This window comes from Meles meles, chromosome X, assembly GCF_922984935.1.
Source record: "Meles meles chromosome X, mMelMel3.1 paternal haplotype, whole genome shotgun sequence".
Lineage (NCBI taxonomy): Eukaryota > Metazoa > Chordata > Mammalia > Carnivora > Mustelidae > Meles > Meles meles.
In genome coordinates this window covers 42,543,533-42,554,794 of record NC_060087.1, presented here as the reverse complement: position 1 = coordinate 42,554,794, position 11,262 = coordinate 42,543,533, and the positions used below count along the sequence as shown (strand labels likewise).

General features: G+C 40.3%; 1 protein-coding gene and 1 non-coding gene across 5 annotated transcripts in view; both read right to left on the bottom strand.

Annotated features, from left to right (window-relative positions):
* Positions 1-365: 365 nt before the first annotated feature.
* ZNF81 (zinc finger protein 81) overlaps positions 366-11,262 on the bottom strand; it is a 100,792-nt gene continuing 89,895 nt past the window's right edge. For all 4 annotated transcript variants that reach the window (XM_045996122.1, XM_045996123.1, XM_045996121.1 and 1 more), the window contains one exon: positions 366-7,743. In XM_045996122.1, the coding sequence (XP_045852078.1) occupies positions 6,035-7,743 (1,709 nt within the window). In that variant the 3' untranslated portion in view covers positions 366-6,034. The remainder of the gene's footprint in view (positions 7,744-11,262) is intronic.
* Positions 9,800-10,012, bottom strand: LOC123935743. The gene has a single exon (XR_006817012.1). It is a non-coding gene; the product is annotated as a small nucleolar RNA U3 (small nucleolar RNA).

The window sequence follows — 11,262 nt, the reverse complement described above, 5'->3', positions numbered from 1 at the left end:
ACCTTAGCAGACTGGTTCCTGAGCCCATCTACCTAACCACTGTGCAAACTACCTCTTAATATTTTTGTTATTAACATATAATGTATTATTTGCTTCAGGGTTACAGGTCTGTGACTCATCAGTCTTACACAATTCACAGCACTCACCATAGCACATACCCTTCCCAAAGTCCATAACCCAGCCGCCTTATACCTACCCCCACCCAGCAATCCTCAGTTTATTTCCCGAGATTAAGAGTCTCTCATGGTTTGTCTCCCTCCCCCCCGATCCCATCTTGTTTCATATTTTCCCTCCCTACCTTCCACGACCCCCTGCCCTCAAATTCCTCATATCAGAGGGATCATATAATAATCATCTTTCTCTGATTGACTTAATTTGCCTAGCATAAAAATATTAAGAGGTTAAAAGGTGAGATACCTCTTAATATTTTTAACAGCATTGCTCCCAGTTGACAAAAAAGTAAAAAAAAAAAGGTGTGTGTGTGGATAAATCTTAATAAGAAAAAGATTGAATAAATTATTGCATATCCATCCATATGAACTATCATGCAACCATTCAAAATAATTGTTGAGTAATAAAGCAAGATGCAGAGATAGTTGTATGACATGATCCCATTATTTGAAAATCAAGGAAGAAAACAATCTTTATATAGCTTCTATCTGATTATAAGCATGGGAATGCATGTATGTCTATATATAATTAAGAGCACAGATTAAAACATGAAAGTGTTCATAGTAGTTGATTAGTATTGGTTATCTGTTGGAGATGAATAGTGGAGGAGGAACTCTGATAAATAATAAATGTATTAGCTTTCTTTTGGGTAACAAGCCCCCCAAAATTTAGCACTTAAAACAATCAATACTTAATCCATGATTCTGAGTTGTCTGGGATGGGTGGGATGGATGGCAGAGCTTTTCTAGTCTGTGCCAGTGTATTACTGATCTATTACTACATAACCAATTACCCTAAAATTTAGCAGCTTAAAACAAGTATTTATTATCTCACAGTTTCCGTGGGTCAGGAATTCAGGTGAGGCTCAGAAGGGTATCTCTGGCTGAAGGTCTTCATAAGGTTGCAGCCAAGCTGTCATTTAGGGCTATGGTCTCATCTGAAGGCTAGACTGGGAAGATATGCTCCCAAACTCACTCCCATGGGTCTCTCCATAGATCTGCCTCATGAGATGGCAGCTGGCTTCCCCTAGGGTGAGCCATCTGAGACAGTACCTGAAAACAGAAGCCACAGTTTCTCTGTAACCTAACCTTGAAAGTGATATCCCATTACCTCAGCGTCATTCTGTTTACTAGAACCAAGTCACTAAATCCAGCCCAAGCTCGAGGAGGGTGTGGCTACCAGGAAGTGAGGATCATGCAGGGTCATCTCAGATGCTACTGACCACAGTGGGCTTGACCAGGGTTGGATGGCTAGTATAGCTTCACTTGTATGTCTGGCAGATGAAAATCTGGTTGGTGTAGGGAACTGCAACAGGGATGGTTCACCTCTATGCCATCACGGCTCCATGAAGTCTCTCAGCATCTAACAGCACAACCCAGGCCTTCTCATACTTGTCCTTATGACAAAGAGGAGCAAAAGTGGGCAAACCTCAGTGTGTCAGCACTTCTCAAACATCTGCTTGTGTCGTATTTCCTAATGTCCCATCGGCCAAAGAAATTGCTAAGCCCAGTTTTAAGGGTTGGAGAAGTGGACTCTATCTCTTGATGGGTGAAGTGGAAGAGTCACATTAAAAGGGGGGCATACATTCTGATGTTAATGGCCAAAGGAGACCATTCAGACTTCTGTCTTCTGCCTAGGATGTAGACATCTGTAAAGAGCATAGCTCCCATTCTTATAAGAAGAAAAAAGATGGGTAATCTACAAAACTGTAACTTTTCTTAACTCATAAAGAACTAAGATCGCAGAGAACCAATTATCTTGATGTATAAGACAAGTGTCTCAGGGAATATAGGAAGTTGTCACTGGGTCACCTGTGGCAAGGCAAGAAGGAAGATGGGTCCACAGTACCAGCAGTAAGATTTCAGCAAGAAGTTTTAATGAAGTTCTAAAAGCTGAGTGTGGAATAGCATGAGGATATAGAACCCCTGAGAACTGGAGACCTAAGGGTAGTCGGCCTCCACATGCAGGCTCTTTGCTACAGACCTCCACTGGATGCTCACAAGAAATGATGGTGGCAGGAAAGGAGACCGGAGAAGGCCTCTCTCCGTGGTGTAGGCATGCAAGGGGACAGCTGCTGATACAGAAATGGCAAAAAGCCCCAGTGGGACCTTACTTCCTTACAGAACAAAAGCCTTAAACCACTGGGGGAAGTGATGCAAACCCAGTCACCCCCAGGACACAGATGCAGATCCACTGTAGCTAGAGAAAAAGGAAAAGGAAAAAAACTTCCATTCATGGGGGAAGGGCAGATAATCATCCTGAGCCAAAACACTAAAGGCCGTTTACCAACAGGGAGGAGTGGGATCACTGAAAAAAAAAAAACCAAAACAAACCAAAAAAACAACACCCACCCTCAAGACCTAGGGATACAAGTCCTGCAAGACCTAGGGATATAAGTCCTGCCTAAAACTGAGGTTGGCCCAGGGCAACTCCTGACCCCTATGCATCAGGTTACCAAGACCCAAGTAATAACAGCAGTCTACTACTACGGGAGGGACACGGGCATGGAGAGAGATCTTCCCTGAGATGCAGGCACACAGGAAGGGTCTAAAGGCAAGGGTGGTACAAGAATACTGAGAAAAATTGTCTGGAAAACCAGTGCCTACCCTAAGCCCAAGGTAATCCTTGAGAAATCTGAAGTCTATGGTTCAATGCAGGTACCACAGCAACAACAAAACCTAAACCCAGTCCAAATTCTGACTAGATGGACTCCCCCCTCCCCTCCCTTAATGATTTATCAGAAGAGCAGTCATGACTATTTCCAGGAATAAATATTTACCTCGGTTTCTACTCTCCTACATACAACATCTGACATTCAGCCAAAAATTATTAGAAGCAAAACAGCAAGAGTAAACAGTCCACGGTTTAGAGACAAAGCAATAAAAAAAATCCAGACTTGGCTAACCCAGTCATTAGTACTATCAAATAGGGAGTTGAAATTAACAATGACTAATGCGTTGGAGAGGATGGTGGGGAAGTGTGAACGACAGGTATGAACAGATGGGGAATTTCAGCAGAAAAGATGAAAACTCTTAAGAGTCAAATGGAAATACTAGAAACTAAAAAAACATAACTTAGATGAAGAATGCCTTTAATGAGTTCATCAGGAGACCTAACAGAAGTAGGGGTTAAACAAACCTAACAGGGTAAGGGGTTAAAATTCATGAACCTGAAGATAGGGTAATAGAAATTAGCCCAACTGAAACACAAAGCAAAATGAAGATCCAAAAGGGACACACATATAGGGAGGGTAGAAATTTGTTAACATTTTTCTATCTAACACTATCTTCTGGTCATTAATTATTTATATTGCCACACCATGCAAAATATGTTCACCCTCATTCCAAGGCCTCCAAATGTCTCATTCCAAATTAGGGCATCAGGCTCAAATACAGGACCTCGGGTCTTCTGTATCAGGTTCAGATGTGGCTGAAGCTCCTTGGGTACAATTTCTCAGTTTCTTGATCCAGAGACCTGTGAGCTAAATGACAAGTTATTTGACCATCACCCCTGCCCATACACACACACACACACACACACACACACAGTGGTGAGCTAGGGACTACTGAACTGCAGTAGATACTCTCATTTAAAAGAAAGGAGGAACATGAGGCACATCTTAGTCACTGTTCCTTAACAACTCTGAAGTCCCACAGAGCAAATGTTGACAGGTCTCCCCGCTGCAGAGGCAGATGATTCTTGACTGGGTCACAGTTCTACCTGGGAATGGCTTCCCAGTCCATTTTAATATATTGTTTTCGGGTCTTCTCTCTGAGACATCCTTCTTTTACCATAAGAAATGGCAGCTGAGTAACCTTCTCTGCTTGCTTCCCATTCATAGAAGTTAGAGAAGGTAGTCCAAGGCTGCTTTTCATTTGACTGTTTCAATTCCTTTAAATCTAACCTGAAGGTAGTAAAAAACTCCATTAGAAACCGTATAGGTGTTCCACAAATCTCATTTGTATTTACTCCATGCCCCAAATGCCACATTGACAATTCTTTTTAAGACAGGCCCCTCTCTACTTTAGCCATGCATCGGGCTATTGGACAGACAATGTAATGAAGTTTTTAGGAGCCATTTGGTTTAGCTGAGAGAGTCCCCAAAACACCAACTTAAATATTTCACACATTTTAACAGAGGGTCTTAATAGCTGTTTCCATGATTTGATCTCTACCCTGAGACCATTTTTCATCTTGAGATTATTTTGATGACTGGAGAAACTTGGAGATGTGAGAAATAGTTATTTTCCAACCCAGCAAGTTCTGGATTTTTTTTTTTTTTTTGGTATTTCTTCTGAATTCTGCTTGTAAATGGAACAGTTATTTCCTTAGTTCATCTCTCTTTTGCAGCTGAAAAACAGCAAATTGATATTTCCAACATTCTGATGGAAATCTCCTTAGCCAGATCCACAAGTTCATTTGGTAGATTCTCTATCTTCTCACAGAGCATGGTGACTGTTTCGCTATTCGTTTCCTTAGTAAATTATATGAGCTGCTGTCTTTTCCAGTCTTTCTTAACAGTTCTCCTCATTGTTTCGTCTCCACCTGCCACCCAGGCCCAGAGCTAATGCCACATGTCTTATGTCTTGTATAATCCCCCCAACGAGTATACACTTTAAGGTATTGCTTAGCGTTTTCCGTGCAACAAACTACCCAAAACTTAGTAGCTTAAAACAAGAAGCATTTTATGTATCTCATAATTCTTTTGGTCAGCTGCAGCAACTGGTATGGCTCTTCTGGCGTGGGCCAGTTTGGCTGGGGCTGGAGGTTGAGGAAGGTCTTACTTTCGTGACTGGAAGTTGGTCTAAGAGGCCTCCTATCTGTGCTCGCTCATCTCTGTTCCACATGGTTTCTCATACCCCCAGCAGAGTACTCTTGAGTTTCTTCACGTGAAGGTCTCAGAATTCCAGAAAGCAGCAAGAGAAGACTCAAGGCAGACTCCTCTCCAGCCTCTTGAATCTCTTTGCTAATGTACGTTGGCCAAAGCAAATCACATGGCCAAGCTCAGAGTCAAGGAGTAGAGAGAGCTCTCTACCTCTTAATAAAGAAAAGAAAAAAAAAAGAGAGAGTAACATTGCAAAGGGGTAGGCATAAAGGATGGGAGAGGTCTCTGGCTATTTTGCCGCTGTACCACAATGAAAGAAGAGAAACAAATGATGTTGTGGAAATCAGTATGAATGATAACATTGTATTTATGTGTTCAAGTGAGATTATACCTGCCGATGTGTATATATATAAAACCATAATGACTTTAAAACTGTGGATTCACACAAGGATTCAATATGAAAGATATTTGATGGACGCAGTTATATTAAATTCTAAAAAGAATTTCAATTCAGTCACTCCTCCTGTTGCGTAATGGGTTCTGCCACAAACACCCTACGGAACTGAGAGTAGGTCCACATACCAGATACATGATTTTGTTTTCTTCCTTTCATTTCGTTGCCACTTCACATGGCTTAATAAAACACAGTAATCTTGACTGTCCTTCACATACTTTTGTATGTATGCAATACATACAAATGGAGCTCCATCTATAAAAAATTTGGTAACAATTTGCTTTATAATACTTTCTATAGGGAGGCTTTTCCGAGCGCATCAAACGGACAGCATTTTTCCCAGTATGAATTCTATTATAGTGTGTGAGGCCATGCAAACATGGAAAATCCCTTTTATTTGACACATTCGTAAGAGGGTCTCTTTTGAATAATTTTTCTCATCTCGGGTGGGAGAGGCTGGATGGATGCTTTGGATCATGCAGCGTATTCATATAGGATCTGTCTTGGATGGGTTTTATAACACACACTTGGACCTGACTTTCGTGATAAGGCTTGCTCATTTGAAAAAAAAAAAAGGGTTACTTTCATGTATGAATATTGCGATGCATGCTCAGGACCGATTTCTGAGTGAAGCCCTTTCCACAGTCACTGCATTTATAGGGTTTATCTCCAGTGTGAATTGTCTGGTGTTTATTGAAATTGGACCGGTCAGTGAATGCCTTCCCACATTCTGCACACATGTATGGTTTCTCTCCCGTGTGAATTCGCTGATGTACTTTGAGATGTGGTTTCTTGGAGAAGGACTTCTCACACTCAGGACATTTATAAGGCTTCTCTGTGGTATGAATTCTTTGATGGGTAATTAACTCTGATTTCTGGATGAAGGCCCTCCCACAATCAGCACAAACATAGGGTTTCTCTCCAGTATGAATGGTCTGGTGTTTATTGAAATTTGACCTGTCCGTGAAGGCTTTTCCACACTCGGCACATATATAAGACTTCTCTCCAGTATGAGATTTCTGGTGAGTATTGAGATTGGACCTGTTGGTAAAGGCCTTCCCACATTCAGTGCATATATACGGTTTCTCTCCTGTGTGAATTCGCTTATGCATCTGGAGTTGTGACTTAGAAGGGAAAGATTTCCCACAGTCACTGCATTCATAGGGCTTCTCTCCAGTGTGGATTCTCTGATGGGCAATCAAGTGTGCCTTCTGGATGAAGGCCTGCCCACATTCAGTACATATGTAAGATCTCTCTCCTGTATGAATTCTCTGATGCATCCTGAGTGTGGATTTTTGGGTAAAGGCTTTCCCACACTCCCCACACTTGTGGTGTCTCTCTCCAGTATGAATTTTCTGATGTACATTGAGGGCTGAGTTCAGGGAGAAGCCTTTCCCACATTCGCTGCATTCATAGAGTTTTTCTCCAGTGTGAGTTGTCTGATGTCTAAGTAGAGAGGACACCTGAAAAAATGATTTTCCACACTCATTGCATTTATAGGGTTTTTCTCTAGTGTGGGTTTTCTTATGCACAATTAATTCTGAATTCTGGATGAAAGCCTTCCCACACTCAGCACATATATAAAGTTTTTCATCTCCGTGAACTCTCAGATATATACTGAGCAGTGGCTTCTGTGTAAACACATCTACACATTTGTTAAGTTCATGAGGTTTTTCCAGAGTGTGGATTCTCTGAGGTGGAAAGAGGTGTGACTTCTGGGTGAAGATCTTCCCAAATTCAGAACACATGTCTGCTTTCTCCCCAGCAGGAAATTTCAGATTGTGACCGAATGCTTGTTTGAGACTGAGGACCTTTCCACACTGATCACTTTCACAGAACTGCACTCCTGTATGAGTGTTTTCATGGTTAGTATAAGAAGAGCTCTGCGTGAAAACTTGACCATGTCCGGTATTTTTATCAAAGTTCTTCGTTGCATTATTTTTACTAGGAATATGTATGTCTAAATTATGCCTAAAACTCTTTCCAAATGAGTCACATTTATGGGGTCTTTTCGGTGAAGGAATATGATTTGGGCTTGGATGAAAAAATTTTCCACTGTCTTTATATTCAAAATCCCACTCTGTATTCAGTACTTTCTTATTGATGAAAGCAGCATGACTCAGAGGTTTGCTCTGTTTTTCCTGGTATCTTTTTATCTGCTCAGAATCTTGCCACAGATCTTCTAAAATGGAATACAGTGAGTCATCTCTTGTATCTTCACCCTCCACTTCACTGTGAAAGGAAGCTTTTCCAGAAATTCCTTTTTGTGAGGTCTTAATCCCAAACTTCCCATCTAAAAAGAGAAAGAGAGCAAAATTGACACAATGAATAGGTAACAGAGGATTAAAAGGTACTCGCAAGCTAATATAAATTGAACACGGGGGAAACCAGTAAATATGATGATGATGGCCACAATGATGACAAGAGAGACACATACAGCATTTATGTGCCAAATTCCTGCATAACATTTATGCTGTTCCAAGCATTGCTCTAAGAAATACATATATACATATGTGTGTGTGTGTGTGTGTATGTGTGTGTGTGTGTGTACACACACACAACCCTACTCACTCAATCCTTTCAAAAGTCATTTGAGGTATTTTCGATTATTATCTCCCTATTGTAGATAAGGAAAGTGAAGCTCAGAATGGTTATTTATATAATTTGCCTTAAAACATATAGTTATTAAGTGTTGAAGACTGGCGTTCAACGGAAGCATTCAGCTCTATTTTGGTAGCATATAAAGTAGGTGGATAGAGAGATATAAAGTAGGATGGACTGAAGATTAAAAAGACAAAGGTTTTAAGGGAAAATATCTGTGCCGAGACTAGGTTTGGAGGCGGGGATTCGGAGTCCAAGTTCACATTAGCTTTTGATTCTAAATCCTCACGACTCTTGCTCCTTTTTGCTTGTTAGCAATAGTACCAAATCAGTGTGCTCAAAAATCAACTTAATTTGCTAACAAAGTTGATTCTAAGAGTTCTCATTACAAGGAAAAAACACTTTTTTCTTTTTTTGGCATCTTTATGAGATGGATTTTAACAAGGCTTATTGTGGTAATCATTTCATAACAGATTTAAGTCAAGTCATTACGCAGTACACCTTAAACTTATACAGTGATGTGTGTTGATATCTCAATAGACCCAAGAAAAAAACAATTTATTCATACCTATAGGAAACATACTGTAGCCATAGCCATCCTGTCCTATACAAACAATAACCAGATATCTATACTCCAACTCTCCACCTAGGTCAAATTGTTTCCTTGGCCCTAAAAACATATACATCTAACAAGAAGCTTAGAATCAGAGAGAAGACAAGCCATCTGGGTAGGCTGAAAACTGTCCACTAGAATCTCTTTCATTATTCTTTTTCATTAACAGAGTAGAAGCCAGGCATATGACTGCCTAGTCATAGAACATTTCTCAGCCTCCTTTGAAACTGGGTATGGCCACGTGACAATGTTCTCATCCGCAGAATGTGAGAGAAAATGATGGGTGCCACTTTCAAGCCAGAGCACTGAGACAGTAGGCATGTTTTCTCGATACCCTCTTCTACCTTCTTGCTTACTAAAATCTGGACTTGGCAATAACACAGATACAAATGTGCAGCTGCCACCAAAAGCCCCCCAAGAGATGGTGGGGTTATGTGATGGAAGGAACCCGGATTCCGTAATAAACATGAGCAATGAGGTGTTCCAAAGGCCTGTTTTATTAGAAAGTTTGTATAAAAGAGAAGTAAAATTCCTTAGCATTTAAGTCACTGTACCTTATAATATCTTTATTGCTACAAATAAGCTTTAACATAATTCATAAATTAGTTTCACCCAGAGTGGGAATCACAGATGTTTCCATTACCAGAATAATGCATGAGACATATCAGAGTCTCGAAAATCTGCTCCTGCAATAGTAAGCTTCTCTATACCTTTCCTGAGCCCACAGATTCAGTGGACAGCACATAATGGAGAGTCAGCAGTCTAGATAACAGCCGCGTGTGCAAGCTTGCATTCTATTTGCCACTCACAAAACTGCCTCCAGAAGTCCCGTTTACTTGCAAATCAAAAGACACGTTCATGCCCTCTCCTTCATTTAGCCCGCTTAGCATTTTCTTTTGTGCCATTTGAACATGTACTTATGCTTCATAAAGCAGTTTAAGCCTTTTGCTTTGAAAATTAATCTGATCATAGTGCTAGGGAGACTTTTTTTCCCTAAAGATCAACAGCAGACACTTTCTGTGCTATTCATTTTAATGGATTTCTATCATAATAGAAATACAATGCCTAGGCAGGAAACTCTGATTATCTGGTGCTGCCACTTTTACTTTCCAATTACAGTCTGTGTTCTACTGAAACCTCTCAGTAGAGTTTTTATAAGTCCCTCCGAAGGGAGAGAAGAACGATCATCGTCAACGGCAAATGGCAGTTACAAAAAGCAACACCAAAAGCCGGCTTCACGCTCAGGAGAGAACACTGTGCCTCCTCCTCGTGGTTTCGGGTACTCTACACATTCAGAGAAACTTCTCTAGTAACAAACTATAGACATGAGCCCTGAAAGTATAGTCTTTTAAAAGTCCCTCTGAAATATAGCAAAATCCTCTTATATTCTTATCCCCCACAAATTCAATGAGTTAATACTGTAAAGTGTTCCCTTCATGCTTAGTGTTCAAACACTGAAAATAACACACTCTTATTATTTTCAGGGACTTCCAAAAATTACTAGGGGCAGAAGCATCCGAGGGGCAGGGGAACAGAAATGGAGAAGGGCAATAAATTTGCCATTCAGATGATAATCTGAAATGAAACAATAGGAAAGTGTCTATTACCTGGATAGGCAGAACACAAGATAATAAAGATCCTGGATACAGAGACGAACTTCATCTATGGTAGGCATTAAAGACAAGGTGAAAATGTGAGGAATGCATGAATTAAGGAACTGTATGGATACAACTTGAACTGGAACTGCATGGGCCACACTGGTCATGTGTTATATAATAGGGAATAATTGTAAGTTTACTTCATAAAGCCAGTGACAAAGATAAATGCAATGTTTTAGGTAATGAAATCTATCAGGAGCATTTAGGATGGACTAGATAGAAGAAGTGAATCTGCAATCTCATTAGGAATAAAAGAAGCCAAGCATAAGAAAATACAGATCTGCTTTTGGGTGAAGCCACTAGGAATTAAGACGAGAGTGTATCTGGATAGTATTCTTCAAAAAAAAAAAAAAGGAATTGCAAAGTAATTAGTAAGAGAAGATAACAAAGAGGGAAGAAATAAGAAACAGAATCTGACAAAATTTGTAACGTGAGGATTCCTGCTGTGGGCAATGATGATGCCAATTCTTCACATACTAAGGAAGGATAAAAATAGTCTATGGTAATGGGCTAATATGCACATAATAGTGGTACTAGAATCCAGTTATAATATAGCAACTAGTGGTGTCAGCATAGAAGTCATCAGAATATAAATCAAAAGCTTAAGTGTTCAGAATGGAAGACTCTTTTGAGTTAATTCCTATAGGAACAAATATTCAGAAGATAGTAAACAACACCCATAACCAGGGGCACCTCAGTGGGGCTAAAGCCTCTGTGGAAAAGAAAATGAGCAGATTAGCTGTAAATCAAGGAGAAAACAACTATATTGTTAGAAAAGATGAAATAATAGGAACAAGCTAATTCACAGAAGGGGAAACCCAAATGGATAAACTGATATCAGAAAGAACAAAAAACAGGGCGCCTGGTTGGCTCAGTCAGTTAAGGATCTGCCTTCAGGGCAGGCCATGATCTCAGGGGCCTGGGCTCAAGTCCCACACTG